Source organism: Echeneis naucrates, chromosome 4 (genome assembly GCF_900963305.1).
Source record: "Echeneis naucrates chromosome 4, fEcheNa1.1, whole genome shotgun sequence".
NCBI classification, from domain to species: domain Eukaryota; kingdom Metazoa; phylum Chordata; class Actinopteri; order Carangiformes; family Echeneidae; genus Echeneis; species Echeneis naucrates.
The window spans coordinates 12,861,479-12,878,321 of NC_042514.1; the positions used below are offsets into that span (position 1 = coordinate 12,861,479).

General features: G+C 42.2%; 3 protein-coding genes across 7 annotated transcripts in view; 2 read left to right on the forward strand and 1 right to left on the reverse strand.

The window, feature by feature from the left end:
• Nucleotides 1-3,252, forward strand: part of sh3rf1 (SH3 domain containing ring finger 1) — a 34,056-nt gene extending 30,804 nt beyond the window's left edge. Inside the window, exon 12 of the mRNA XM_029500853.1 lies at nucleotides 97-3,252. Coding sequence (XP_029356713.1) covers nucleotides 97-265 — 169 coding nt within the window. The 3' untranslated portion in view covers nucleotides 266-3,252. The remainder of the gene's footprint in view (nucleotides 1-96) is intronic.
• A 1,151-nt stretch (nucleotides 3,253-4,403) lies between these two features.
• Nucleotides 4,404-10,754, forward strand: cbr4 (carbonyl reductase 4). Of its 2 annotated transcripts, none has more exons than XM_029499217.1 (6): nucleotides 4,404-4,534; nucleotides 4,777-4,925; nucleotides 6,199-6,319; nucleotides 6,410-6,546; nucleotides 7,624-7,785; nucleotides 7,901-10,754. In XM_029499217.1, exons 2-6 carry the CDS (start codon nucleotides 4,781-4,783, stop codon nucleotides 8,077-8,079), a joined length of 744 nt encoding a protein of 247 aa, XP_029355077.1. In that variant the 5' UTR covers nucleotides 4,404-4,534; nucleotides 4,777-4,780; the 3' UTR covers nucleotides 8,080-10,754. The 2 variants fall into 2 exon arrangements, with proteins under 2 accessions (XP_029355077.1, XP_029355078.1); XM_029499218.1 differs by having other exon boundaries at nucleotides 7,651-7,785.
• palld (palladin, cytoskeletal associated protein) overlaps nucleotides 9,826-16,843 on the reverse strand; it is a 48,298-nt gene continuing 41,280 nt past the window's right edge. For 3 of the 4 annotated variants that reach the window (XM_029499214.1, XM_029499215.1, XM_029499216.1), the window contains 8 exons: nucleotides 15,912-16,133; nucleotides 15,315-15,464; nucleotides 14,895-14,983; nucleotides 13,521-13,653; nucleotides 11,892-12,099; nucleotides 11,626-11,791; nucleotides 11,360-11,493; nucleotides 11,120-11,280 (listed from right to left, as the gene is read on the reverse strand). In XM_029499214.1, coding sequence (XP_029355074.1) covers nucleotides 11,120-11,280; nucleotides 11,360-11,493; nucleotides 11,626-11,791; nucleotides 11,892-12,099; nucleotides 13,521-13,653; nucleotides 14,895-14,983; nucleotides 15,315-15,464; nucleotides 15,912-16,133 — 1,263 coding nt within the window. Of the gene's footprint in view, nucleotides 11,281-11,359; nucleotides 11,494-11,625; nucleotides 11,792-11,891; nucleotides 12,100-13,520; nucleotides 13,654-14,894; nucleotides 14,984-15,314; nucleotides 15,465-15,911; nucleotides 16,134-16,843 lie in introns of all 4 variants that reach the window. The other variant, XM_029499213.1, reaches the window with a different exon arrangement.

Below are 16,843 nucleotides of genomic sequence, written 5' to 3' on the forward strand. Positions count from 1 at the left end.
ATCTATTGTCCGTAACATGATATCGCAGGTGTAATGACTTATCATTTGTCACTCTTAGTGTGTATCAGTCACTGTGCCTCTGGCTGTCCTCCCCAGGTACAGGGTGGTGGTATCATATCCTCCCCAGAGCGAGGCAGAGCTGGAACTTAAGGAGGGCGACATTGTGTTTGTTCACAGAAAGAGGGAAGATGGTTGGTTCAAAGGCACACTGCAGAGGAATGGCAGGACCGGACTGTTCCCTGGCAGCTTTGTAGACAGCATCTAGTAAACACACAACAGGAAACCATGGTCACCACCCCTACTATGACCCTGCTGACTGCTGCTTACCACACTACAGTTTGTCTACACCAAACAGGACAGCACTCAAAGTGTGGCTGGGACAGGACAAATGGCTTGACACTTTAACTGCTTAGAGCCCACTGTTTATCTGAACAGAGCACTCATGGCACATGAACGAGAGCTACAGAGAAGTACAGGATTGGATGTGATGAAAGGCACAGGGAGCAGAGTTAGAGGAAAGCACACTACTCATGAACTTTTCCTTTTTTTGTTGGTTATTTATATCTTTGTTAACAAATCAGCTGTTAAATGTGTGCCTTGTACTGTTCCTCACTTTATTGTACATATGGACAATAGTCCTAAACAACAAATATGAACTCTTGATATAGATATGTTACACATTTTAACTTATTTCATAGATTGGCCTTTTTGCAATGCAACACATCAAAGGGTTAAGCTGGCACATGCCTTATGCCATATTTTACCACATCAGTTATGCTTTTCTCCATGACACTACTGATCAAGGTTTTACCATTGTTTCTAACTCAAGAGCAAGTATATCAGATATAGCAGAGGAGAACAGATGAGCTGTGTTATCATCATTTGTGCTGTATAGCAGGAAAACGGATAATTCCCAGCTTACCCCACCCTGAGGATCATAAGAGAAATCTGGAGAATGGCACATCTGGGTCCACAAACTGTAATGCACAGCCATGTGAGCATTGCACATCTAAATATACTTCTTTTGGCCATTTACAGGCCTCCATTTTTTTCCTGTCATGCCTGGGGTTCACATACTAAGGACAGTTACCTTGAGTGATCAATTATTTGCATGTGATTAGCTAAGTGTGGATCGATAGAGACAGCTGTTAAATCATGCCATTTAAAATGCAACATACACACTCCAAATAGACTGCCATCAAATGTTGCTTACTTTGTACCTTCTTTGTATTCACTCACCAGAGTAGCTGCTCTCCTAACACCTTGGTAAAAGCCAAGCCCAGACGTAGCTCTACATCGTAAGGGCAACAAAAGATTTCAGTAACCGTGAAAAACTGTTTCTTTTTATTTATGTTTGTTACAAATTCCATAGGGGCTGACACCTGTGGCTCTTAGTCTTTCTTGTATAACCTGGACACACAGGAAGGCACACAGACACCTTTCAACAGCCTCTCTGTTTTTCTACACTTTAACTCATTCCTAATGTGACTTGTGGCAATAAAAACACAGCTAGCTAAAGCACAGAATGTTTGCCTAAGGTAACATATCATTGTTTCAATCCACAGGAAGAGGTGTGTAGCATTGTTCTTTTGAACCTTGAAAGGTACAGTGTTTGTTGAAATCAATCACTTTGACCCCCATGATTATGTATATGTTTTTATGTCATTTTGTGTCTGGGATTTGTTGTACATTTCGTCTATACAAAGTTTTTAATGTAAAGTGTTGTATTGACTTGAATTACTTTAAGATTTCTTTGTGAATGGAGGGGATCCGGTCATATTTGTGATGCTTCTTAAACAAAAAGGAATGGTAAATTTTGAAATCAATGCTTTGATCAAAGAAAATGTCACCATGTTATTTCTTTTCCTTTTGATCAGTATCATTGATGACTGGCCTGACCTTCTATGAGGCGGTATGTAAACACTTGAGAGTTTAGGCAATCACTGAATTGTGCCAAATCTGGCTTTGAGAATGAATTTACTGACTGAAATGGACCCAGACTTGTGTTTTTTTTTACTTTTTTGTCAATTATTGTTAACTGAGGGGACCACTGTGTAACTGACTGCTGGAATGTGTTGATTGTTTGAAATTTGGAAAGAGTTTGTAATAGGATGGCACAAATCATTGTTAGGGCCTTTTTCATATTTTGGATTGGTACTAGAATTAACCTGATGTTAATGTATTGTTGTCTTGGCAATCACCACGCCAAACTCAGGCTGTGTGTCCAAATTGCGCCTCTGATTGTCTTTTCATTTTCTGGTAAGCCTTTAATTTACACATCAGACTTAATCCAACACACATGCACACATGTATGCACGTAACATTTCTAATACAGATTGACTTTTTGTCCATGTTTTTCATGCATAGGCTGCACAGTTTCAGACTCATGAAACATGATACATTTCTCACAACACTTATATATATATATCTATAAAATATATTTTCATTTATTGGAACATATGGCAACTTAAGTTTGCTTGATTCACCTTTTAACCGATTTTCCTCATGCCAAGGTGACTTACTTGATTTTTTTTTTTTTTTTTTTTTGTCTGTAGTTAGTCTTTAAAATGTGTAAAAATTGTGAAACTGAAATCAACCTACATGGCACAAGTCTATTATGTGAAAAACATTCTGAAGTATTTTAGGAAATAGGACATTTTGTAAAAACCTCTATAACAATAAACGCTAATGGTTTCCATAATTTCCTCAAGTCACTGGTTTATGACAATCATGCAGAGTGCCTTTCCCCACTGACCTTGTGTTGTGTTAGCCCCTTGCAGCCAGGGCCAAACTGTCCAATCAGGACTAGAGTCAAACACCTACATCACTACTGACAGAGCTGACTGCTTGTGTCCTTGCCTTGCCTCCTCTTTCCTTATTAGTAAACCAAAGGTTTTGAAAAACTATACACCCTTGTGAGAAGTGAAAAGTTGTTGACAGTTGTTCGTAATAGAATGTATTTGGGGGTAAGTCAGATTACATGAGGTCATTAGTGTCTACAGGAATTAAAGGTTCTTGCTGGAGACAACCTTCAGTGACTTACAGCCGGGCAGCGTGCTGCAAAGAGAGGTGAGCCTTCTCAGTGTTCAGCTGGGAAACGCTGACAGGAACTGACAAGCACCCGGAGAGGTCATTGTACTGCTCATAGTTCCCCGCAGAGGATGGGTTACCATGGAAATAAGTTATTTCAGCAGGGTAGGAGCATTAGACTGTACTGTGTGGGAATAATGAATATGTACATTTAAGTCACCGTCACTTGACCTGCTTTGATGCAAATAGTAAGTTGTCAATTGGTAGCTGGTAAACTGTGGCAAGACAAAGTGAATGGCATGCATGTGTTTAAATAAAGGCTATGTGTACAGAGGGTGAGTAAATCATTCTTTAGGTGCAAAGGGTGTGTACAGTTCAGGTATTGTTGACTCACAAGGTAAAGAATTTCCTGATATTTTTTAAGCTCTGGGTGTGTCTTTTGCTGAAAGTCAGAAATTTCGCCTGGTCTTTCCTGGGTGGGCTAACCATGCTTAGTTTAGTGACTGCTTCGTTGTAACATCACTAATTCACAGCAGTCCTGAGAGTTCATTTTAAGGCTCAATTTCTGAAAACAGGCTGTGCATTTCTCTGTGAACTGAGCCTTTGTTACTTATACAGTATCAATTTAGAACTAATCTATAGTCAAAAACACAGAAATGCTACTTTTCGCAATTTTGAACATTTAATCTTAAGGAACACTGGTAAAGGGCGCTAACATTTGAAACAAACTATACCGGTAATAAGTGTTTTTATTCTGCTACATGGATGTGGACCTTAGAGACAGGTGGTGAATGTGATTTAATTTCAGCAGATCAATCCTGCGGAACACCTCAGCCTGATATACAGTGCAGCTATAGACCAAGGCCATCCAGTCTGTACAGCACTCCCTTTTTTGTGTACCCATGAAAGTTTGGCTTTTCTATTGATATCTACACTAGGAACAACAATTCATGAGGCAAACAGGATAACAGGTAATTGTGATTAATTATTTTTGTGCTTTTTTCCATGTGCAGAGAGCAAACCTTAGCATTTACCTGGAAGGATAGAAATTTTCTCAAAGGTCAGAACAGTAATTATTCATGTGAACTAAATCTAGTCCACAAATAACAATATTGTAGTCAATGATATCTTAAGATGTTTCAAACATTCATTGATCCGCAAATGAGGGTAAAAAGAAAACGTCAAATCTGCAGTTGACCTTTTCAGATCCAGCCAGCTGCATTCACAGGACATTTAGTTTTATTTATTAAATGAAGCAACCAGCTGAGGGTGTGTCGGTCTGTGGACAAACTAACGGAAGTGAGACAACACAGACACAAAGGCAGGTCGGTCCCGCACGGCGCTGTGAAGTCGCTGCGCCATCTGCTGTCCGACGGCCTTGAACGCAGCAGCTCTGAGGGGGAGAAACATGGCGGCGTCCTGAGCCGCGACTGACCTGAGTCCTTTTCCGCAAATAAACCAGGAATTCACCTTGACTTACGGAGAGATACACATTTTAAACCAGGTAGACGGCGGCTACGGAGATGCAGCTTATCGCTGAATCACAGATTAATATCTAAATGACCAGACAGCAATGAGCCGTCCTGTGTTTCACAGCTCAGTGAAAGTGTGTTGTTGTGCAGTCGGCCTGTCTCAGGCTGTATCTGGTCCGTCATATCTGAGTCCTTTGGTGCTGTGTAGTTGGGTGAAGGTACAGTTTGGGGGCTGTAGGCTGTGACACACACTTGCTGCCTTGCTCTCCGGCAGGCGGATGTCCAGGCTGGCCGTGGTGTGTGGCGGCTCCAGGGGCATCGGCAGGGCCGCTTGCCGCCTGCTGGCGCAGAGGGGGTGCAGGTTGGCTGTCATCTCCAGACACCAGGATGCTGCCAGAGCCACCGTGGCTTCTCTTCATGGAGGTACAGTGAGGGAATGTGGGGCAGGCTCTGGTAACAGCCACTCTATCCTGGGCTCAGTGGATATGTTTATTTTCTATTTTTGTCTGATCATTATATGCATGGCTGACTACTGTTGCAAGCCAAATTGCCCTTCACGATAAAAAGGGAATCCCTCTCACTATTATTACACAAATTTACTTGCATACTAATCATTTCAGTACCCATACACTTGCAGATGTTCAGCACTCAACAGCTGTCAACAAAGTTATCAGTTTACACAAAGACAACAGTCATTTATTACAAGAAAGGGCAATATTAAGGAAAACACCATGCCACACTGCATGCTCGAAGGCCAAATAGAAGATAAAATTAGTAAAGGGATCAGAACAAGACTTTCAACAACACAGCACTTCTCAGGTCAATGACAGAAAGGACACAAACTTAAGAACGTAAAGTTTATCTGTTTGACTTTTGTCTCCAAAATGTTTTTGTTGAAGAATGAAGAAAACCAAAAGAGAGCGAGTAATGAAGTAATGATGATTAAAACAGAATAAAATGTCACTGACATTGTTATCAACGAATAAAATCTAGTCCGGGAGTTGGAAAAACAGCCATTCAGAGTGTGTTTTTTCTTTTTGTCAGCCAATCAGAGTGAATCTCTCTCTTAGGTGGTGGGGGCAGGACTTGAAAAAGTCAACAACAGCTTTTCTGTCAATGTTAATGTCAGCATCATGTGGAGAGCTTCATTAGCTAATGTTATGAATAAGCTGTCTCTAAACAATGTTTTGGCTGAACCTGTAGAACATGTCTCATATTTGACTTTAACAGACTTCAATTAATTGTCTGATGCTTGTTAGTTATTTCGTAAACGTATTTAGTAAAGAGCTGACGAGCTCGCACTGCCTGACAGAGCTGAAACTGTTTCCAGTGTAATCGGCCCAAAAAATTCTGATCAGGTTATCTATGATCATGTAACAACTGTTTCATTTTAACAAGGTGGATGAGTAATGTGGGTGCCAAGCCAGGACTCAGCATGGTGATGTTTGACATGTTAAAAAGAAGAAGATCCAGCTAATTATGGAAGTGTGTGTTTTGTGTTAAAATTCATAAAATAATTGTCTATTATTTTTTGTCATGGAGTTTATCATTGCACTGCTGAGAGAGAACAGACTCTCTGCCAGCTACAGGTCTTTAGCATTGATGCCAGACTACATGCAAACGTTTGTTTTCTAAATGATCATCATTACTTGTACTTAGACTGAACCGTCATTTTGCCACCTTCTCTGCTTTCTAGCCAACCATGTGGCATTTAGCTGTGATGTCTCCATTGAGCAAGAGGTGCACAAAACCTTTGAGACGATCCAAAAAACCTGTGGAAACATCTCCTATCTTGTGAACGCAGCAGGCATCAACAGGTGAGCAGATGCTGGGGCTGTGTGTGTGTGTGTGTGTGTGTGTGTGTGTGTGTGTGTAAAAGGGTGACATTTTGCTCCGTCTGTTCTTAGGGACGCTCTGTTAATGAGGATGAAGCCTGAGGACATGATGGACCTTCTTCATACCAACTTGCTTGGCACCATGTTGACCTGCAGGGCAGCACTTCGCAGAATGCTGCACAGCCAGGGAGCTGCCATCGTTAATATAGGTAATAAGCCAATCCCAATGTCCAGCCCCATGGACTCACACAGTTTAAAGCGCTTTCCCTCAGACTTCCTGAAGTCTGAATAAGAAATGTTAATAAATAGAATTAAAGGCGCAAAGCCAACATAAATGTGACATGAAAAAACAAGTGGTGACAGAGAGCAATTAAAAAAAATGTGAAATCAAAGTTCCCAAACTCATTGTTAATAAGTAATGAGTAATGTGATGTCACAGAGTGCCCTCCCCCCACTTTTCTTTAATGCCATCATAAACTTATTCAGAACCCAGACTCAGCTTCAGGGGTCAGGATCGGGCCATTGGTGGCTTTGTGGCAGACATGACAAATGTGTATGTATGTCTGTACTTGGGTCACTGGGTGGCAGTGTACATCAACACTCCTTTCTTCAGGCAGAGTCTCAGTGGTGTTAACTTAGACCAGTGTTTCCTGATTCAGACGAGTGACTCCTGATCAGACTTCAGCAGAGCTCGATGACGAGCTGATCATCTGAATCAGGTGTGTTGGAGCAGGCTGCAGGACGGTGGCCCTCCAGGACCGGAGCTGGAGACCTCTGACTTAGAGAATAATGACCTTTTTACACCATTATCACGAAGTAGAAACAGAGAAAGGTTTCTAGATTTGGTTTGCTGTTAGAGATTCTGTGCCTTCACATGGAAATGCGTTTAAAATCTAGAACCACGACAGCTTCAAAGACAGAAGGTTATTCGTGCAGCAGAATCTAATTTACATAATATACTATGGTTATCATAATACCAAATATAATATAACAAAATGAACTCATTCCACATAATTGCAGCGAAAGGATTCTATCTCAATAAAGTTTAAAGTTAGTACCAGTGTTTTCAGCTTTAAAATATGGATTTAAAATTCAAAGAATAATAGTACAACCACACCCATCAGTCTATAAGCCTGTGATATGGTTTTGAATTCAATTATATAAATCATATTGCATCAATCAAGCTAAAACTCTGTTGTCTCTATTGTCTTTTATGTATAGCATAGCATTCAAATAGTGCTTCCTGTTTTATTTTTGAAATTCTCAGCCGAACCAAATAATATTAGTGGGTTTGTGTTTTTTGTATTCCATAGGCTCTGTTGTGGGGCTGAAAGGGAACATTGGTCAATGTGTCTACAGTGCCAGTAAAGCCGGCTTAGAGGGATTCACACGATCTTTAGCCAAGGAAGTTGCTTCGCGTAACATCAGGGTCAATCTTCTGGCTCCAGGTAAAGTGCAGCATCCTCTTTTCCTTTCTCCACTGCAGTGGATTTTTTTTATTTTTTTATTTTTTTATCAAGTCTCATTTTTCTTTTTTATATGCTTGGCCTCTCATTTGTGCAGGTTTTATACGTACGGACATGACCGCAGGGCTGAGGGAGGATGTTCTGGCGCAGTCCATTCCTCTGAGAAGATTTGGTGAGCTAGAAGAGGCAGCTCAAGCTGTTCTTTTCCTTTTGGAGTCTTCCTATGTAACAGGACAGGTGCTGGTTGTGGATGGAGGGCTGCAGCTGGTCATGTAAAGACTGGGGCCTTCTATTGGAGATACCTCCTTGCAATGAGGCAGGTGAAAGCCTCACACTTTTTGGATATGCACTGTGGGCCATCTGACTGAAAGGAAACTTGCACTTTTTGGCTGAAGTACGTGGTCACATGAAGATTGTAGCTTGAGTTATTGGGCATGGATTTGTGCGTGATAGTCTTGTATTGTCAGTGTGCTGGCCTTTCTGGCTTCCTCTCCAAAATGGTAGCTAATCTGTACTTACTACTGGTACACCTTAGACGACCCCACATTAAATAACAAAGCGAACACTTCACATACAAAGCCGGTTGTCGTTGGGACCAGCACTGGCCCAGTCTGGACCTCAGTTCCCTGAGATCCTAAAATTGATCAGTAGATTTAATCCCTTGTTCTTTTTCCATGGCTGTAAAGTGTCCTGCCACGGATCACTCACATCCTCGCAGGAGACCCCCCTGAGAGCAGACTCATGTTGCCCCCTTGACTAAAAGTCCCCCCTGAGTACACCTCTGGAGGGGCCTGTTGAGGGGCCAGGGATGTTGGGCTGCAGCTGGAGGAAATTAGTGGTGGAGGTGGTGTGGTATTTTTAGCACTGGGAATGTTATGAGTATCTGGTTACAGCTCTGGTACTGCAGTATGGATGGATGGGGTTGGATGTGACTCATGCTCAGCAATGAGATTTGAAATTCTGCGTTGCCTGTTTCTTTCATTTAAACCTCCTGTTACCATCCATGTCTGCCTCTTCTCCATTCACTTCTACTACAAAGCTGGTTAGCAACTAGTTTAATGAACCCTGGCTTTATCTGTTTGCTTTTGGAGTTTTAAATTATAAGGGGCATCTTCAGATCCATAAATAAAATACAGGAAAGTTGTTGCTGCTGCTTCCAGGACAGTTCAGGTAGAAAATTGAGTGTTTTTTCATTGAAACACGGAACAACTGTGTTTGCCTGATTTGCCAAGAGACTGTGGCTGTTTATTAAGGAATTCAAAGTAAAGAGACTCCGCCAGTCGAAACATGCTAACGCCCACGACGGGCTAACAGGGAGCGAAAAACTGAAGCCACTAGAAGCTGTTTTGACATCACAGCATCGTTTTTTCACAAGAGCGTGTGAGTCAAATGAAAATGTCACAAAGGTGAGCTGCGAGATGGCGATGTTAACTGCTAAACACTGCACATGTGAAAATGTGCTGAAGTCCACATCTCAGTATCACCCTTCATATTAGTGCAGGCAAATTATTTGTTTTGGTAATCTGACATGAATAAATTGTAAAATTAGTTAATTTGCTTCGTGTTGGTCAAAATCAGTTAATCAGTTAAATATATTTGGACACAGAATTATGCCACTTCATGTTTTGCACTTCTTAATAAGATGAAGAGACTGTTGGTGTTAAGTTTCCCAAACTGACTGACAGTGTGTTTTTTTTTTGGGACTCTCTGTCAGTTTGCCACTATATAAAAACATCTCATGCTGTCTGAGGAGTTTTAATTTTTTTTAATTAACTTTAATAACCTAAAATAATATCAGAAGAACAATCCATATAAGGCATTGATTGACATAGAAATGTGTGAACAGTAATTGCCATCTGATGACTCTGAACAGACACGGAAAATGATTTCCACTTTGTATCGCTTTACAGAGTTGACAAAAGTAATAGATATAAATATACCTTGCATTTCACTTTTTCACCAGCTAAAGAGGGTTGGCTACCCCTGAATACTGGAAAGAAAGAGCTGTGTTTTGATTTTTTATTTTTTTCTTAACGTTCTGGTAAAAGTTGTTTGGCACCCTACAAGTGTCCAAAAATAACATGCAAAAAAATTGTGTTTGCATTAAGTCTAAATGTGATTTCAGACAGTAACTATATTTAGAAAATTTCATGATACAGAAAGTTGTTTTATCAGTTAAGAATACATTGCCGATATAATTTATGTTAAGTTTTTGGGAAATAAATCTTCTTAATCCTTACAAAAATAGAATGGACAATCTGTGATTTGCGTGACAAATACACTGAAACCTTTCACTGCACCCCTTTGTCAGTGAGAACATTTTAACTCAAACAATCAAAGAAGAAGGAAAAAAAAAAAACATCATCAAAATGAACTACCATCATATTTTCTATATCATCCGTTTGTCCTTATCACCACTACAACTGTCATTCACATCCCACTGACCACGTTAAAGTTGAAGTCCATTGCAAAAACCTGCTTTTACCATCGCTCTCTTTCTGTCTGAGCACTTTGAGTTCAGCTCAACCCACAAATGAAGAAATCTCATCCACATGAAAACACTCTGTTGCCAAAAACAAAAGAAAAAAAAAACCCATACTGCTTGTAAGGCCCAGCCTTGTCCATCACATATAAGCTAATCTATGACCTTACAACACTGAGGCTGTGATACTATGATGAGATAGTGTAGATATCAACGCTGTGCTACAAAAGCCCGCATTATAAAAGTCTGTGATCACCTGCTTAGAGGTTCTGAATCACTCAATCTCTCTTTAAGTGTCTCTGAACAAGGCCGGTAGAGGGCCACTTCAGTATTACTCTGTTGGCACCACTTGAACATGCAAAGTAATTCTACATTTCATTTCACTTTTCAACCTGCTTTAAAAAATATATTTCCTGAAATCATTTTCTTTCCAGACATGAGAGTTGATGGGTGGCCACACAGTTGATGGGTGAGCAAGCTTTTAAACATTTTTCTTATGGTAAACACATTATCCAGGTCCAGTTGATAAAATGAAGCTTAATAAAAGACCTTAAGGAATTCTGTTATATAATGGTTTGTGTTTTTTTTGTTTTTTTTGTTTTTTTTGTTTTTTACTATACAAGTGTAAGAAAAACTGTCTCTGCACCAGCTCACTCTTCCCACTGACCCACAGCTCTGTATCTGCAGTTCAATTATGCTGCCCCACACCCTCCCCTTTCATTGGCATTGTATCTTTGAGGAAGCTCTCGGAGCAAGGGCAGCTCTTGCAGGTTGTTTTTTTTTTTTCTTTCTTTTTTAGGGTGACATCACAATCCTCGCGCTTGCCTGTAGCTTCTACAGGTCGTCGCTTTCCACAAGGCCACCAGGTGGGAGTGGGCTGGAGTCGGGGAAGAAGGCCGCCTTCACGTCCAGCCCTCTCTCTGTCAGTGCAGCGTAGCGGCTGGTGGAGGGACGCACCTTCTTAGGCCTGGGGAGGTTGGGCTGCTGCCACTGAGCTGAGGACAGCACAGACCGAACTGTTAAAAATGTTGAGTTTAAGGAGAAAGAGTCAGGCGTTCTCCAGTCGAAACTTACTGTGAACATCGAGGCGTGCAGTGCTGGATACAATGCCTGCATCATTCTTGGCTGACACGGTGTACCAACCAGCATCCTCTTTCATGGCAGGCTGGATTATCATACAAAGGTAGCCACAGTTGTCCTGGTGCATGCTGGGAAAGAAAATTAACACAGTTGAAGGGTCAATTTGATTATTCTAAACAGAATCAGGAGTTAATGTAGGCCGTAAGTAAGCGTGAGTGCTATTTGAGCTGTTCATTTTTATCATTTCCTCATGTATTCACCTGATTCTGTCTGTGTTGTGAGTGAAGGACTCGTTCTCCCTTTTCCAAAAGATTTGTGGGTAGGGAACTCCAGTGACACGACACTCAAGTCGCACTGGGTGACCCTCAGCCACGCTTGTGTTCTGCAGCTTCTCAACAAACGACGGGGCCTTGTGCATCTCTTTGGCTGTGGAGATGGAGTGCCTGTTACTGAGGTTCTCTCCTAGTTGGTACTATGTATACGTGTATCTTCTGTAAGTGCTGTTATACCCTATTTGTCTCTTTACCTGCAACAATGAGTTCCAGGTTGAACGAGTTTTGCCCAGCTCGGTTGCTGGCGATGCAGGTGTAGATGCCTGCGTCACGGCTGGTCACTGGTTCAATGACCAATGAGTGCACACCGTTTTCCCTCACCAACATCTTGTGGGCAGAGTCAGGGCGGATGGTCTGTCCATTCAGTTGCCAGATGAGGTCAGGAGTGGGCAAACCACTCACCTAAGGGGGGCGAAAGAAAATGCAGCAAAAATTAAAATGTGTCCGAAAATGTACATTTTCGTTCGTGCTCTGGAGGATGCTGTTGCTTTTGCAGCTTGAGACGGTTTTTGTTGGAGAAAATTGTACATTAACTGCATGTGTTTCCTGTGGTGGGAGAGTGTGTGTTTGTTGGGTGGATAAAAACAGCCGTGTTTGGTTAATCTGTCTGTGCTGTGTTTGTCTGGAGGAGCCCGGTTGCCAGCGAGCTCCGTCGTGGGAATAAACAGCGCAGAGGAAAAATCTCTGTGGTCAAAAACCTGACACCTCTGGTCCACAGCTCTGGCCCACCTTGCCCACCTGAATGCTTATCCACCACACTTGAGTGCTGAGCAAGCAGTGATACTTATTAATGGAAATAACCGAGTACGCATTTAGCATTTTGAGCATGGAAAGTTTGGAAAACCACAAATGATCTGGAAATAAATATTTGCTTTAAATATCCTTGACAATAAGGGCTCATAAGGAGTGGAGGCTCCAGTTTAAAAAGGCAAACAAACAAACAAAAAAAAAAAACAAAACAAAACCCAGCCCTTTTATAGTGAGATAATTGTGGGTTTGTAGCAGCTGCAGGCAGCAGGAAGTCGGTGGATGAAAACAGAAAATGAAGACAGTGTCGAGAGCGGTGTGGGGGGGAAATAATTGTAGAAAATCTGATACGGCTCATTCCCTGAAATGTGACACCTCTGTACTCTAGCTGTCTGCCGTGAGCCATTCCTAACGCAAGGAAGTGATGAAACATCTCGTCTCCGCCAGTCTTTATTCCCTAAAGAAACTGGAATCCAAATGTTTCTTTGGCAGCGCCGACATGGAGCCTCCCTGAAAGCAGCGCAAGATGCTGAATTAAAGGGTGGAGCTGAGATGGCTTTGTCTATTACTATGATTAACATCAGCTCTTTGGTGCTGCCATTTTCCTTTCCAGTCACGTCTCAGTTATTTTGAGCCATTTCTTTCCTTTATCACAGAACAACAGCATGATCGGGGTAATGTGTTCACCTAGAGGTCCAACTTTGGTTAACGGTAAGTAAGAAGGGTAACAGCGAAAATTAGACGATCATGACATAACTCATCCACAAAAAAAAGACCACAGTCGTGTATATAAACGTCTGTGACACGCCACATTTGACCACATTTGAAACACACTATAATTAGTCTTTTCTTCCTTTTAAGACTGTTCTCCAGTAAGCAGCGGCACTGTATGACTCAAAACACTTCACACTCTACGTTTGGTTTCTTAATAAATAACAGCTGGAAATATGGAAATTGTTTTGTATTCAGCTCTTCTTGGACGCCCCAAAACAGGGCAACACACTGACCCTCCTTTCTCTTTTGTATCACAAAAACTCAAGCAGGCGGCACACATTAATAAGAGTATAGCTTTTTACCTTGCAGTCCATCCGACATAGTCGGCCCTCCTGAACAATGAGGTCACCGGGCGCTTGCAGGAAGTGGGGGCGGAAGTGACGCTCTTGGATGTTGTCATTCTCATCGCCGCTGTCTCTAGACCTGGATCTGGGCCTGATGGAGAGAGGGAGGCATTCACATTAAAAATTTGGTTACTTTTCCAAAGTTCCCATATTTTATACTTCTTATTTGTTTCATTTAAAGTGATATATTGGTAATTGTAATGACCAAAAACCGTTTCATTGTACTTTCCACCACCTCTCTCAGGCTTTTCTCTGGAGCTCCACTGAACTCCACGGTTGGTGAGTCAATCAGAAAGAGTGCTCTGAGCCTGACACTTCCAAATTATTAATATAGAGTGTAGAGAGGATTTAGACAAGATTTATTGCTTTTTACACTTTTAATATTTTTGCTCCCTTGACATTATTTCCACTGGAAAAAGGTGACCAATTTTAGCTGCTCTAATGGTCATGTCCTTGAAGCAGATACCAAATGAGCAGCCCTGAGCAGGAGGTCACTGGTTCCACCCTTCACTGGCTGTAAACTGTATTTCATTTCAATCCCCCACTTGCACACCCACATTTCCGCGCTCGCTCCACTTTCTCTTTCAAAAATAGCATAAAAAGTCACGTTTTGCCATTAAAGTTCTTTCATCCAATTCTAGTCTCACTCATTTTTTGAATGTGAAACTCCCTTTGGAGCAAATGTGAATACTTTTAGGGAAATATAAGTGGTACTCCTTTTAATACATGAAACCTTTCAACAATCTGCCCTTCTGAGGCCCCTTTGCCCTTGTTTCTGCTCTGGCATTGTTCCACCCTCATCTTTCTTCATCTCCATGAGTCTCCTTTAGCTCTGTATAGCAGGTCAGGACCCACTGATGTTCCTGTGATTCTCCACTATAACAACAATGACATCATCAAACTGTTTGCACATCAACCAGAGAGGGGAATAAAGAGAGTTAGGAGACACCGATTATTATCTTTATCTCACTCTAAACATCTCTGTGCTCTTCTCTAATCAGGGAGTGTTCAGATAACAGATTACAGGTGTTTTTTTATGCCCTGTGAAGGAGCGTCTGTGATCATGCATTTTTCAATATCTGGGTGAATACGCATTGTAAATACACGGTCATTAGAGCAATACAAAACATCAGAGCAAACAGGTGTTCCCTCTTATTAACACCAAGCTTTTCTTTCCTGGACAGACACTTCAACAAAGAACTAAGTATGTGTGACTCAGCTCACGGCAAACACTGCTAGCAGCCTCTTGGAACGCCTTCTGTACAGAAGTTGTACAGATGCTCAGCGTCATGCAGCAGCTGTTTTGTCTTCTGTCTTTCATCAAAGCCTCACCTTCGCATGTGTCCAGGGGTCGAGCGTTGGCTTCGGCCTCGCTGGTTCACTGCCTGGACCATCATCCTGCCAGTGCAGCTCACCCTTCCCTATGAGGGAAAAGAGAGCGTGGGGGTTATTAGGTGTCGACACTTCACCACACCACAAGCAGGAGTCAGACCGGGAGCAGGAAATGAAATGTGAGTGTTAAAGCTGGAGCACATAAACTTTTGACCCTGGTGAGAGTGATATCCTGTCTCATTCAACACCCTCTTCCTCTCCTGGCCGGAGACCATTATCTCAATGCTTAATGAGTGCTGGCATCTCTGACAGGCGGGCAGCCAGACAGACGTTTATTGTGGAGAAAGTTGTGCAGAACTTTCAACTATATACTCTGTTGTGTTTGGGGGCTTTTCCTGGGCTCAGTATCTGTCTGCTCACTTCAGGATTGCCTGCCATGATGGTGTAGTTGCCATCATCATCCAGCGATGCTGCGGCAGTGTGTAAGGAGCAGGTTCCGTCAGCCTCACGGCTGATCCGATAGTGCTCACTCCTCTTGGATATCTGCTTGCCATCTTTAAACCAGTAGACCTGTGAAACACGAAAGAACAGTTTGTTAAACAGACTGATTTAGCTGGTGAATGAAGCATTTTTCCCATCTATAAATGCAACAGATTTACTTCTAGAAAATCTATTATTTCAAAAGCTAATGTGGTGTTCTCTTCCTGGTTTGCTGTTCTTTCCTAAACTTATATTTCTCACTTCGTTCTGAGGCCTGTCAACATCGCATCATCCATGAACAGAACCAGGCAGCGGGCCAAGGCCAGTGTGTGTTCTTGTTCAGGGCCTCCCCTTATCACAACACAAGTGTGCACATATGTACAGTATCCACACTCAACATCAGCAACTCCCAAATAAGGAAGCTGAGCCATTATAAAAGCTACAAAACTGCGTCATATCTATCATACGATAGTAACCACCACGTGTTTGCTCATTCAAGGTGTTGACATTCACTGAGTGGCACATAGAAACTCCCACCTTTGGTTTGGGGTCTCCGTTGACCTTACAGGAAAAGGTCACTGGCATCCCTTCAAAGACTTTGTAGTGTTTGAGTTTCTGAACAAAGGATGGCGCCGTCCCCTGCCCGGCAGAGTCGTCATCGTGCTGAATGTCATCGTCTGACTCCTCCACTGGAGAGCGCTCCAGTCGAAACTCAATCTCACTGATCAGACGCTGCTCAAAGCTGGACACTTTGTATTCCTACGCATCAGAAACAGATAGAGAGGCATGTTGAGAATGAGAAGCATGACAAGCACCTTTTGGAGTTGCGCTCGAATCTCGTTGTGATGTAATTTACAATGACAATAAAGGCGATTCTGATTCTGATTCTGATGTTTTAGGGGAAGCTTGTGTGATCAAGGCTAGCAGACCAACTTGACTCCAATTCCCAAAATCGCTCCCCTCAGATTAGCTGCTCCTCCTTCCCCCCATCTTCACCAATCTTTCATCGCTGTAGCTTTGCTGAGGCAGAGGGAACATTTGCAGAGCAGTGTGGTCTGATGACACATCACACAGATAATGACAGACCTAGAGCACAGCTGCAGAGCCAGGCAGTTGAAATCCTGCTGAACTCTCAGAACAGCAGCAGTCAGGCATGTGGGCCTAGGTACAATCCTGAGATAGCACCAGGACAGCTGCTGCAGCAGACTCTGTCTGTCATCTTAGTAATATTCAGTTCACTGCTCCAGGAGCATTGCCACGTCAATCAGAAATGCACAGGAACATTGCTGCATGCATTGTGTGATGACGCAAAAAGAAGAGGAAGTCCGACCTGTTTAAAAACCAAGCATGCTGAAAGAGGCTAATCTAATGACATGCCTCAGCATCTAAATTCATTACCACACTTAATTAACTACAACGAATGAACGGTGCAGAGATCACATGGAGGTTTTAGATAGACAAAACAGAGA

Coding starts and splice junctions, on each gene's coding strand:
- cbr4 (XM_029499217.1), top strand. CDS start 4,781: ATGTCCAGGCTGGCCGTGGTGTGTGGCGGCTCCAGGGGCATCGGCAGG. Junction 4,926..6,198: donor CGTGGCTTCTCTTCATGGAG/GTACAGTGAGGG, acceptor TCTGCTTTCTAG/CCAACCATGTGGCATTTAGC. Junction 7,786..7,900: donor GGTCAATCTTCTGGCTCCAG/GTAAAGTGCAGC, acceptor TCATTTGTGCAG/GTTTTATACGTACGGACATG.